Source organism: Culex pipiens, chromosome 2 (genome assembly GCF_016801865.2).
Source record: "Culex pipiens pallens isolate TS chromosome 2, TS_CPP_V2, whole genome shotgun sequence".
Classification (NCBI taxonomy): Eukaryota; Metazoa; Arthropoda; class Insecta; order Diptera; family Culicidae; genus Culex; species Culex pipiens.
This window is the reverse complement of record NC_068938.1, coordinates 87,705,298-87,718,724: the sequence shown is the minus strand read 5'-3', so window position 1 is coordinate 87,718,724 and position 13,427 is coordinate 87,705,298. Positions and strand designations below refer to the sequence as shown.

General features: G+C 36.4%; 1 protein-coding gene across 1 annotated transcript in view; it reads right to left on the bottom strand.

The window, feature by feature from the left end:
* Positions 1-243: 243 nt before the first annotated feature.
* LOC120417373 (metallo-beta-lactamase domain-containing protein 1) overlaps positions 244-13,427 on the bottom strand; it is a 285,379-nt gene continuing 272,195 nt past the window's right edge. Inside the window, exon 4 of the mRNA XM_039579389.2 lies at positions 244-2,887. Within this exon, the coding sequence (XP_039435323.1) occupies positions 2,529-2,887 (359 nt within the window). The 3' untranslated portion in view covers positions 244-2,528. The remainder of the gene's footprint in view (positions 2,888-13,427) is intronic.

Below are 13,427 nucleotides of genomic sequence, written 5' to 3'. Positions count from 1 at the left end.
TGTTGGTTTTCTTGTTCTTTATTTTTTTTGTTTTGTTTTAAACTTTCATCGATTTGATCGGCGGCCGTGCCGCAGCGTGTCTGCGGTGGCCAGAGATCTTAGTAGGCCCCCGCAAAAAACCACGCGGATGGTAGTTGCGCAGCACGTGTCGCCCGCCATCGACGAGTTTTAGATGGTTTTCGAAGTTCTTGGTTTGGTTTTACAGTGAATCAGTTTCGTCTCTTGGTTGCCTTGGTTGCTTGGTTTTTTTTTGTTTTTTTTTGTGTTTTTTTTATTCTCTGGTTGCCTTTTTGATATAACTTTGCTGCTTCCGTTTCTAGAGAAGCAATGTTGGGGTTTCACTTGGGGAAGTGATTTTGCTTGCTTGGTTGCTTGGATTAATTTTTTTTTTTTTTCGCCGATTTAATCATTCGCTTACATTTGCCTGTTTTTTTTTTCTTTTTTATTGATACAGTGAAGTTGGTTAGTATATTTTATGTGTTTTTTTTTGGTTGGATAATATATCTCATTTTACTTGTTCATAGTTGTTTGCTTATATTACTATTCATTAATATCTCTTAATGAATCATGCTGCTGCTGCTTATTTTATGTAAAGCATATCAATAGTTCAACTTGAATATCCATATGATGTGTGTTTACCGTTATATATTTAATCAATAACATTTTATTATTTCAACAAGACTACTGCGTCTCATTAATCGTATCTTTTGCATTATTCATACTCTTCCAAAATATGAACAATGCTTTTTTTGCTTACTTTTAAGGGTCATGCTGCTGCTGCTTAAAATTACTTCTTAAAGCTACAATGTTTACCATTTTATAATCATTATAAACCTTATCTTGTCTACGGGTAAAAGATACAGCTGCATGCTGCTGTATATTTTGCTCAAGTCATTTTATTGTGGTTCTATGCTTGACTGATTTTTGCCTCCCCCTCGCGAGAGCCACGTGCCGGATTCCTAGCGAACCACGTGGACCACGTGGCCACGCAAAAGGGGGGGGGGATTCTACCAGTGTTTTGCATGAGGTTATACTTACCAGCTAAAGTTTGTGTGTGTGTGTGTTTCAATGACTTCTTCGCGGCGAAGAAGGTGTGTGTGTGTTGATATTTAGTGTGCGATGAACGTTTTGCAGTATGGGTGACAACGTTTTTCAGTGTCGTACGATGAGTTATGCTTGTTTAAAGTGTTTTTTTTTTCATTTCCACCTAAACATTGATTTCTTTTTTAACAACATTGATTAGTTCTTGCTTTGTTTTGGTTTCTTAAAGCTAAGTTTTTTTTTGGTTTAGCAATTTCGTTTTGCTACCATTCCAGATGTTTCCTTTTCCTTCTTTCTTTCTTTCTCTAGCCTGATTTTATTCTCTGGTTTTAAATCGAGTTAGATCCAAATAGTGTGAAAGTGTCGCTGCTTGTCACAGCTCTGGGTGTGCGACCGCGACCGGGCTGGTGTGCGTCGCGAGCCGCACACGTGTGTGAGTTAAACGATGTATTTTTTTTTGTATGTGTATGTGTGTGATTTTTTTTTTTCACATTATACTCTAAACAAATAAACAATTATAATTTAAGTTTTACTTGCGTTTTTGCTTGTGAATGTGTGTGTGGTTGCTTTCATTGGCATTTTTGTTGTTTTTTGTTTCTGTTTTCTTGAAGCACGGCCACCTGCCGGTTCCTACCGAGCCGGAGGCGTCCAAAAACTGGTTCTCTACTAGTGTTTGCGTGTGGTCTGTTCTTGTTCTATTTCAGCACAACCATTTTGTTGGGAAATTGGTACCGTTCAACTGCAGTTGTAGAACTACTATTTTTTTGTTTCTGCTGGTTTCTTCCTTCTCGAACAAAGATTGAACATTTAAAACTACTACATTGTGTTGTTTGTATTGTTTGTTTTTTCTTCTTCCAGTAATACGTGTGTTTTTTTACCATGTCACAAATACATAATTGTTAAGAAACTTGAAACTCTAATTCCGCTAACATACATGTATGACCATAAAGTTGCGTATTAATATCGTGCACGTTTAATATTTGTTTCCTTTTTTTTCATAATATATTTTTCTTGTGTGATTTGCTCGCATGGACTTGCGTCCAGCAAAGTTCTTGTAGCTGATATCAAATACAAACCGTTAAACGAAGGCTATTGCAATCAAACTCATGTCATTTTTACTCTTCTATTTTCCTCTATTTGTAATAAAGCAAATTGAAACACTTTCTTGCGCACTCTGTAACAAACCTAGCTTTCGTGATAGTTCAACTGCTTACCTAACAAACCAATGTAACTCTAGTAATGTGTGCTCTTTTCACTTCATGCCTTTCAAATATTCGAATTCACTCGACTTAAATGCTTTGTTTTCAGTAATCATAATAACGTATTTAATATTTTCTCTTCAATTGTAATAATATTCCTCAATAACTGTAATTCTGTAAGCATTTTTTTTAATTTCTCTCAAAAAACCAACGCAAGCCAACAACTAATCTAGGAAAAAACTCGATTACAATGTTCATTTAAGAGTGTTCAAAACTTCCGCCACCTAATTACTGTGCGGCGTCCCCCACCTGCTGCGCATTCAGCGCCGCCCTAGCATCCCCCGTCACCGCAAAGCCCGGTCCGTGCCCCGGCACGATGTAGTCCGCCAGGGTGGCCATCCGGGCCCGGTTGCGCCGCTGCGCGGCCGGATCTTCGCTGCCCGCATCGAGCCAGAGGGCCGCGTCCGCGATGTCCTCGGCGCGCTCGAACAGATCGCCCACGATGGCCACCGTTTGGGGGGCGTTCGGGATGTCACCGGCATCGGCGTTTGGTGCGACGGTGCAGTTGCGAACCAGCAGCGATACGCAGGACAGCGTGTGGCCCGGCGTGGCCAGCACCTCGATCGTGTCCGACAGGCGGAAGGGAGCTGGAAGGAGGGGGGGGGAGAGAGAGAAGTGGGTGGTGAAATTTTGAAAAAATGTGATTTACAAAACATTGTTTTTATTTATTTGATATCCCTTTTCCTAAGTGCATCTGTGATATGTTCAAAATTAATATTTAAATTCAAAATCGATATTTAAATTCAAAATGAGTTTGAATACCGTCAGGGGAGGTAACATTGGATTTGGGGGGTGAAATTGGGTCAACATGATTTTTTTTATGGATTTTGCAATTTCTCAGGTTGTTTAGGGTTGAAACCTCCTCAAGAAACCTTTGTTGACAAAATTACGTTCATTTTGCCAGCTTTCTAAATTTTAGGTACGTTTTTCGCAATTCGCAATTTTCAGTGTAAGAACGGGCATTGACCGAAACCAAGCCAAAGTGGAGGTAAGAAAATAGGACACTTGCAAGGAACGAGAGCTATACTGTCTTGATCAAGAATGATCTAACAGGACTAGCAGGATGTTCCAGGATGTTCCTCGCCTGAGCGTCAACTAAAGAGGTATCATCAGCATCATTCGCCCTTGGCCTGCATTTAAGGTTCGTTTTTGGCCAAAAATTACTTTTCGAAAAATCATCAATTTATTGTACTTTTCGAAATTGCCCAAATAGTACCTTAATATTTAAAAATCTCCGCTTCCAACGCTATAGCATATCAATAAGATTCCCTTAGATAAGCCACACTGTTGGATGTCATTTATTTATATTTGTATTTGAGCATCACTTCAGTTTGATTTGACCCAGTGTCACCCCCTCTAAGGGGTGAGATTGGGTGGATTTCCAAACGATTGGCATTTAAGGAAGAGTTCATCAAATTCCACCATATTTTGGGAAAATGATAGTTAACAATCGAAAAACAATTCTACGTTAAAAGTTTTTCGATGTTATTAAATTATTTTTGTTATTAAGAAGTTACGAGAGGTGTAGCGTGGCAGTGCGTGGCCGAATGGTTACGCTGTCCGCTTTGTAAGCGGATGATTCTGGGTTCGATTCCCATCTGCTGCAACCTTCCATCGGATGAGGAAGTAAAATGTCGGTCCCGGCTTGGTTGTTAGGCCGTTAAGTCATTCCAGGTGTAGGAGTCGTCTCCATGCCATAAATACAAACAACACACCAAACCAAACCTACTCCGGTGGAATCGCTGGCGGCGGTTGGACTCGCAATCCGAAGATCGTCAGTTCAAACACTGGGGTGGAAGGTTCCTTGGAGTAAAAGAGGTTTGGGTGCTCTCCCCATTCAAGCCTTCGGACTCCTACGTTCGAGCAGAAACTTGCAATAGAGACCACAAAAGACCTGGGGGTCGTTAATGTGGATGGTTTGATTACCGTATCGTTTCTTAACCCATTGTCACCCCGATTGACGGTACTCAAAAGGTTTCAATACCTTCAGAGCAATTCTCTATGAAATCGGTAATTTTTTTTGGAATTTTAATTTTTGTATTTTTTAATCCGGCTGAAACTTTTTTTGTGCCTTCGGTATGCCCAAAGAAGCCATTTTGCATCATTAGCTTGTCCATACACCCAAAATTCAGAATCGAGATAATCGTTCTCACAAAATTTATTGAGGGCTCAGTGCCAAAATCGATAGAATAATGGTACCAACTCACACCATCATAACAAATGAGTTCATTCGTTAGTTGAATCAATAAATCTCCAACAAGTGTCATACATCGACTTCTGACTTCTCCATGGTCGCCAAGCTGTGGTGGCCGAGGCAGCTAAGTCATTGGATTGGTTTGTCAAAGGTCTCTGGTTCGATTCCCGTTGTCGACACTTTTGATTTTTTGTTTGACGGATGAACTTTTTTTGCAAATGAACCTCGAGAGAATAGTTCTATCGCCCATCTCGAGCTGTGTTCTCTGCGTCCGTGAATGGTACCACTATTCTCTCGACTCGAGACCATCATTCTCTCGGACTAGCGCTGCCAGTTTTGGGTGTATGATATTCCATACAAATTTCTCAACTGTTCATACAAAAATGATATATGATATTTCAAAAATCTGTTTCTTTTGAAGGAATTTTTTAATCGATTTGCTATCTTCGGCAAAGTTGTAGGTATGAATAAAGGCTACACTGAAAAAAAATTATACACGGTAAAATTTTTTTGGTGATTTTTTCATTAACTTTTTGTCACTAAAACTTGATTTGCAAAAAAACACTGTTTATAGTTTTTTAATGTTTTAGGACATCAAAAGCCAATTTTTCAGAAATTTACAGGTTGTGCAAAAAATTATTGACCAAGTTATGAATTTTTAATCAATTCTGATTTAAAAAAAAAATCGAAGTATTGGTCGCAAAAATTTTTCAACTTTATTTTCCGATGTAAAAACCAAATTTGCTTTAAAAAAAAACTTTAGTGAAATTTTGATAAAGTGCACCGTTTTCAAGTTCAAGCCATTTTTGGGTAACTACCGTCATCTGGGGCGAATCGGGACACATGGGGCGAATTGGGACAGCAGTTTTAGCAATGTTGAAGCCTAACATTTTGCTTTTTTGAAGTGGTTTCGGTTAGACCAGATTCAGAGCAACAAAATGTGTTCATTAATTTCCTAAATTGAAGCTTCTAAGTGCTCTTAATCGTGCTGTTCCTATTCAGACAGTTATCCCGATTCGCCCCAGTTGACGGTATTTTAAAAATAGTCGAAGTTTTTATATTTTTTTTAAATTAGTGCACATGTTTGCCCACTTTAAAAAAAATATTTTTGAAAAGCTTTTATATTTTGCTTTTTTGAACTTTGTTGATACGATCCTTAGTTGCTGAGATATTGGCATGCAAGTGTTTAAAACAGGAAAATTGATGTTTTCCAAGTCTTACCCAAACAACCGACCATTTTCTAAAAAAAATTGATCACTTGCATGGCAATATCTCATCAACTAAGGGTCGTATCAACAATGTTCAAATAGGCAAAACATAGTGAATTTTCTTAGCTTTTCAAAAATATTTTTTCCAAAAGTGAGCAAACTTGTGCACTTATTTAAAAAAAATGAAAACTTCGACTATTTTCAAAACAGATACGTAAAAATGGTTTTAGATTGGAACCGGTGGACTTGCGACCAATATTTCGATTTTTTGAAACAATCAGCATCGATTTTTAAAAAAAATCTGAAAAGTCAAATCAAAAAATAAAAAAATAAATAAAATAGTGTTTTTTTTTTGCAAATCAAGTTTTAGTGACCAAGAGTTAATTTTTTTACCGTGTATAATTTTTTTTAATTGTGGTCCATACCTACAACTTTGCCGAAGATACCAAATCAATCAGAAAATTCCTTCAAAAGATATTGATTTTTGAATTTTCATACATCATTTTTGTATGGACTGCTGCCAAATTTGTATAGAAAATTATATGGACAAACTAATGATGCAAAATGGCTTCTTTGGGCATACCGAAGGCACCAAAAAAGTTTCAGTCGGATTAAAAAATACAAAAAAAATCAAATGACCGAAATCTGAGAGAACTGCTCTAATGCAATGCTTGAATGATATTGTTTTGTTTTTTTTAGATTGGAGCACTCGTATTCTCTGTGTTTTTAATTTCTTTAATTTGTTTAATTCTTTGTGAATTCAAATACATTGAAACAATTTATAAGCTTGAACTTTTTGTTCGAAGAAGTTATTTATCTATTTTTATTAATTAAAATGATCGTCAACAACATGGAAAGGAAATCATTCCACTAAAACTGCTATTTAAAAGCATTTTCTAACCGTCGCAATGTCACTTAAAACCATACCGTGAGCACAAACTAGCAATATCTAGGGCACAAAACCTCCCGGAAAATAAAATCATGCTTCCACCTCTCAAAAACGACACCAGAGCGCTTTTTTATTGCAGCCATTTCTCCAGTATAGCATTTTCATTTTCTATGTCCCACTCTATGTAGTACATCACACTCATAAACTCGAGCAGGTTTAATCCGGGCAAGGTTCGTCGTCTCTAAATCTTCATTTCGCTTCCAGGGCTATATATCATTAAGGGTGAATCTCCACTTTAGAAATAGTGGCAAAAAAAAATATAGTAAAAGGGCAAAATTGCCACACATCGTCCTTCTCCAAACCTGGCAGCACTGACTGGCAGTGCTGCCAACGGGTGGAGCGAACGTGCGCGCGTAATGAAGCGAATCTGATGGAAAAGTGGCAAAGAAATAAAGCAAAGCCAAAGTCACACAAGCAGCACACAAAAAAGGAAGAAAAAACTAAAAACGAGGACACGAAACAATCCAAAAATGGTAGATTCATTTGAAAAAAAAAGTAAGAAGAAAAAAGTGGGAGGAAAATAAAATCCGTGAAAGCTTTTCACTGCACGAACGACCTTAACACCACCACCGGCGAAACCCACCCTCAAACCCATCAACATTCCACCGTCCCCCCCCCCCCTTCACGCCAAAACTCAAGGGGGAAAGATGATGGTCATCAGCGAAAAGTGGGGTGTCTCTGTGCTGCCCGCTTTTTTATGAGATTTCCCGCAGCACAAATCTTGTGACTCGTCGCTCTTGAGACGAGCTTGCGGGGCATTTGTCATGAGCTTTTAAAGGGTAGTTTGTTTTAGCATTTTTTTGCAGGTCTCTCTGGTGTGTGCACTGGTGCAAATAAAAACAAGATTGTAATCAAACTACAATGTGATGAGTTCATTAAATGTTGATGGCTTTTGGAGAGGTTTTTTTTTGCGCTGAACTATAAAATGATTTTAACATTTTTAAGTTTCGCTGAACCATAAATATTCGAATTAATTTTGTTTGTACTTCAAACAACTATATTTTTTATCTATTTTTTTCAACGATGGTCATAATGATGGCAAGCAATGACATTTTTGAAGCGATAATAATATTTCAAAATGAAATCACAGAGCATCAGTGTTTCGATCAAGAGATCAATGTAGAGAATAACAATTTCCTTTAGAATCAAGCTTCGAAATGTGAAAAAAATGTGAAACTATTCTAAGGCGCATTAATTGAAATGTTTAAGTACCGTGACACCAAAAGCTCATCTCGTCGCCGTCGTGCTAACTTGTCGTCAAGGGTCCTGATTTTCAGTTCAAAGATCAGAAATCACTCACTCATCACCGAACGAATCTTTACCGACTGGGGTGCGCAACCATTCGCGAGCATACACGACATGCTGGCTCAGTCGCTTCACTCAGCGAAACAAATACTTAGGGAGTTTCTTTTCCTACTCCCTCCGTCAACCCGGGTCACACACGAATATGCTCAGAGAGGAAAGATCCTAAAAAATACTAGCACAGCGCTCACTTCGCCTGCACTACAACAGTTTGCCGTCAAATAGAATTTGGTATGGTGGAAATTGCTGTCAAATGTGTATTTGATGTTGTGCTATCAACAAAATTACAGAAAAAAAACTTGATAACATTGGTTTTAAGCAGTTTGATAAATGATCAAAACATAGCCGATCTCAAACTATTCTCAGTCAGCTTTGAGCACCTCAACGAAATCAGTTTCTCTGAACCATTCGCTGTACTACCCGATTGGAGTGCGAGCGAGAGCAAATAGAGAGTGTTTAGTAGCGATTGGAGTGGAAGTGACAAACGGTAGGAAATGGTCAAAGCAGTTTTTCGCCGCACTAGATTTGGAGCCTAACATTTCAAAATTGCACAAAACTTTTGTAAACAATAGTGTATACATCATCCCTTTCATACAAATGAGAGTTTTCATTAGGGGTGAAAGTGATACACTCACGGAGAGACCGGCCAGGGCAAATCTAAGAAATTCTTGGTTAATTTAACTAAAAGTATGGGCTAATTTTTTACACAGCTTTTTTTCAACAATCGATTGTTGATTTTGTTAACCCGAAATTGCTGACCACCAGTAGGTAAAAGTAATAAAAAAATAGTTAGAATTGCCATTTTTGTTGGTTAAATGACCAAAAAAAAATTCTAGCAGTCGACTGCTAGAATATTTTTTTCAGAAAATTAACTATTTTTTTTGTTTTCAGCTGAATAATTGTTAAATATTGAGCAATTCCAGCTCAAATCAGGAATTTTTCTGGTACTTTTGTACCCGACCCTCTCCGATTTCAATGAAAGTTTTTAGACATGTTATCCTAGGCCTATATAAGCCATTTTTGTGTATATGGAGCCAATAGTACTCGAAAATAACATTTGAGAAGGGCGTAAGGTATTTAAGTATTTTTGTATTTTGCAATTTAAAAATTACTGTGTCTCGAAGCCATTGCGTCGTATCAAAAAGTGGTCCAAGACAAACTTGTAGGAAATTGGATGGGCTTTCTGAAAAAAATACACTGAAACAAAAATACACGCCACTTCTATGAGATTTTTTGATTTTTAAGTCTAAAACTTAAATTTAAAGGTGTTGTCACGATTTTTTTTCGTTCAAAATTTTTGAGGAAATAGCCTAAGATGTTACCAAAAGACTGACGAAAAATGCAGGATGGTATGTCTCTCCTAAAAAATACAAAAATCATTTACTAAAACTGTTTTTTTGAAAAGTGGTCTAAACGTCAAAATTTAAAAAAAAAAACCATAGTGGGAAGCGGTTCCCCAGACAATTTTACATAAAGTCTCCATATTGACCATTGTCCTATGTCCAATCCTTGGGAAGATACAGCGGTTTTAAAAATAAAAATGATGAAAAAATGGGTTTTTTGGTGGTTTTTGGCAATTTCTATATGACAGACTTGGTTTTTCAGTCTCGTAAATATTTTTACCGGAAAGCTCGTCCAATTTCCCATAAGTTTGCCTTTGACAGCATTTCAATTGGATGTAAGGGCTTACAGTTATAAGCTTAATTACATTGTTAATAACTGAAAAGAGAATATTTTTTTCAGTGTGGTAGAAACCTGGATAATAAATTAGCTTACGTAAATATCAAAACGAGTCAAATCAAAAAGCTGTCAAAGGCAAACTTATGGGAAATTGGACGAGCTTTCCGGTAAAAATATTTACGAGACTGAAAAACCAAGTCTGTCATATAGAAATTGCCAAAAACCACAAAAAAAACCCATTTTTTCATCATTTTTATTTTTAAAACCGCTGTATCTTCCCAAGGATTGGACATAGGACAATGGTCAATATGGAGACTTTTATGTAAAATTGTCTGGAGAATCGATTCTCACTGTGGGTTTTTTTAAAATTTTGACGTTTAGACCACTTTTCAAAAAAACAGTTTTAGTAAATGATTTTTGTATTTTTTTAGGAGAGACATACCATCCTGCATTTTTCGTCAGTCTTTTGGTAACATCTTAGGCTATTTCCTCAAAAATTTTGAACGAAAAAAAATCGTGACAACACCTTTAAATTTAAGTTTTAGACTTAAAAATCAAAAAATCTCATAGAAGTGGCGTGTATTTTTGTTTCAGTGTATTTTTTTCAGAAAGCCCATCCAATTTCCTACAAGTTTGTCTTGGACCACTTTTTGATACGACGCAATGGCTTCGAGACACAGTAATTTTTAAATTGCAAAATACAAAAATATTTAAATACCTTACGCCCTTCTCAAATGTTATTTTCGAGTACTATTGGCTCCATATACACAAAAATGGCTTATATAGGCCTAGGATAACATGTCTAAAAACTTTCATTGAAATCGGAGAGGGTCGGGTACAAAAGTACCAGAAAAATTCCTGATTTGAGCTGGAATTGCTCTATTCTGTAAAAAACAGGCTGGACAATATTTTTCAACTATTTTTTAACTTTTTTTTTCGTTGTATCAACTGAAATATTTTTGCATGCAGCAAATTATTAGTGGTTTATAACAAAACATTTCTTAATTAAACATAATTTATGTTAGTGTCTCTATATATTAGGATGTAACAAAAATGACTTTTTGGCGGGCATTCAAGGGTTTGTTCCGGTGGGCATACTAAGCCCAAATCCAAAATATGAGCTTGATTGGACGTAACAGGAGCTGGCGCTCCGCCCTTCAATTTTAAATGGGATTTAACCCGTAAAAAAAGATTTTTTCAAAAATGTCACTTTTTGAGGCATTTTGGCCACCAATGCGTTTGCCAAAAACATCACTGGCGTGTAGGCCAGATCCTTGCGCATCTTTTGGTATATATAACATTGACATTTGGAGCACCCTGGAGCTCGGTACAGGTCTTCAAAGTTTGGCATTTTTTCGAAAAATCGGCCCTGGCAAAATCAAATGGCGTCTAGGGCGTCGCGAGGCGCGACGCATATCTTTTTTGCCGGGACCGATTTTTCGAAAAAATGCCAAACTTTGAAGGCCTGTACCGAGCTCCAGGGTGCTCCAAATGTCAATGTTATATATACCAAAAGATGCGCAAGGATCTGGCCTACACGCCAGTGATGTTTTTGGCAAACGCATTGGTGGCCAAAATGCCTCAAAAAGTGACATTTTTGAAAAAATCTTTTTTTACGGGTTAAATCCCATTTAAAATTGAAGGGCGGAGCGCCAGCTCCTGTTACGTCCAATCAAGCTCATATTTTGGATTTGGGCTTAGTATGCCCACCGGAACAAACCCTTGAATGCCCGCCAAAAAGTCATTTTTGTTACACTCTACAATATATTTTCTTTAATTATTTAACGATACAGGCTGGGCCGAATTTCTAGCTATATTTTTAACTAATGTCTTACTTGAATACAGAAAAATATTCGTACATGTAGTCAGTAATTAGCTGTAGTTAGCAATATTTTTATTTAATTTGCAGTAAATTTTGTAATAATGCCTCACAAATTAACTTGTTGTACTTGTACTTATTTGTATTTTTTTAATTGTTATTATAAAACATGTTATGTTTGATTAATGTTTTAAAAAAAATATAATAAAAAAAGCATTTTACAAATTTTGTTAAACATGTTCAAAAAATATGTTTAATTTCTCGTAAATTCCTTAAAAGTAGAAACCGAGCAAAAATTTCACCAAGTTTTAAGCTTATATTTTTATTATGTTGTATACAATTAAGTGTTGTATTCACTTACCATCACTGAGAAATCATCCGATAAGTCGTCATCATCTACAACGGTCTCATGTTTAGTTATTTTTCTTGAGGTTGGACACAGAATTTACACCAAGGTGAACCTTTTGCTGCAAATAGACATATGAAATTTATTATTAATCTAATAAAAAAATTAATTCCGGCTCTAAACTGATAAAAGGAACGTTCATAAATGTAATTATAAACAAGAAATATCAATAATGCTACTTACCCAGTTTGCACTAATTTAACAACTACTTTTGGCAACATACTTTCATTGCATTTGATTCAATTTATTTAACGTACTCCGATTCCTGAAAACAATATTTTGAGTTTTACTTACCAGTCTTTTTCAACAGCATTTTTAAAATATTAATATCTTCTTTTTTATATCTTTTATATATTTTATTTTTTTAGACATTTCCCACCATCGAATTTTTATTTTGATATAATGTGTACGCATTTCCATGTATTTTATGGTTGATGATTCTGAAATATCCATCGTAAGCACGAAGGTTCCTGGTGATTCAGTTTTCTAATTAAAAACACAATAGATAAATTGTTGTGTAAAATTAAACCCATACTTACTTAGATTAACCAACATTTTGTTAAATTTGCCCGTGCAAGTATTGTCGTGCAAGAGTTGGCCCGCCTCTTCCTTCCACTGCCCCTCTCTTTCCTCCAAACATTATCATAAAGTCCCCTCGCATCAGAGGTCCCCATTGCGAATGTCCTCGTTTTGCTATTCATAGTTTATCACCTGCAAAGAAATCATCAACAAACTTACTCACCAATTCCACCTTCACAGTTGCAGCAGTGTGCACTTCGATTTGCCACTTCAACTTAGCCAAATAGTGTAATTTTCACCTTTCACATCCTCTTACTTCACAATTAACAACACAAACTCAACAAACCGACCGCTCTCGTTCGAATCCTGACTTCAAATGACAGATGTAAACTAGGGACCTACATAGGGAAATGAAATGTTCTGGGAGAAATTTCAAACACCCAAAGTCATTCAAATTTAAGGTTGAAAAACTTGTAGTTTTTCTTTGGTGTTGGCACTTTTCTTGTACCGAACAAGCACAAACATAATGAAAACTACCAGATTATTATCAAAAACAGTTTTACAATACTTGTAATTGTTATAAGTCTCGTTTTTTTGCAAAAATAATTTCAAATCGATTCCAACCTTGTTCTTGCATGTTCTTGTTGCTCGATTGGAACCCCGATTTGACAGTTCGATTGGAACCCTGAGAGTGACATTTCGCCTCTCCATATAGGCTCTCTAATGTAAACAAACCCAAGTTTATCTTCTAAATATTCAACCAAATGTAAATTATATTCAACCAACAAAATTTTTGATTTTCCTAAAACAAAAGCTAACAGTCGAGCACGTTCATTCGAGTTCGGGAAATCTATTAGCTTTTTCTAGCATTTTCAACAAACAGGTTATTAAATAAATACTGAATTTTAGTTATTTTAACGGAATATTGGCAGTAACAAGTACGTTTTTGTTAAAATTTACGAAAGTAAAATCAACAATTTTAATTGTTAAAATTTCTGGGCACAGTCTCTCCGTGCTCGAATTGTGCTCGCGAGTAACTGAGTCGCTTTG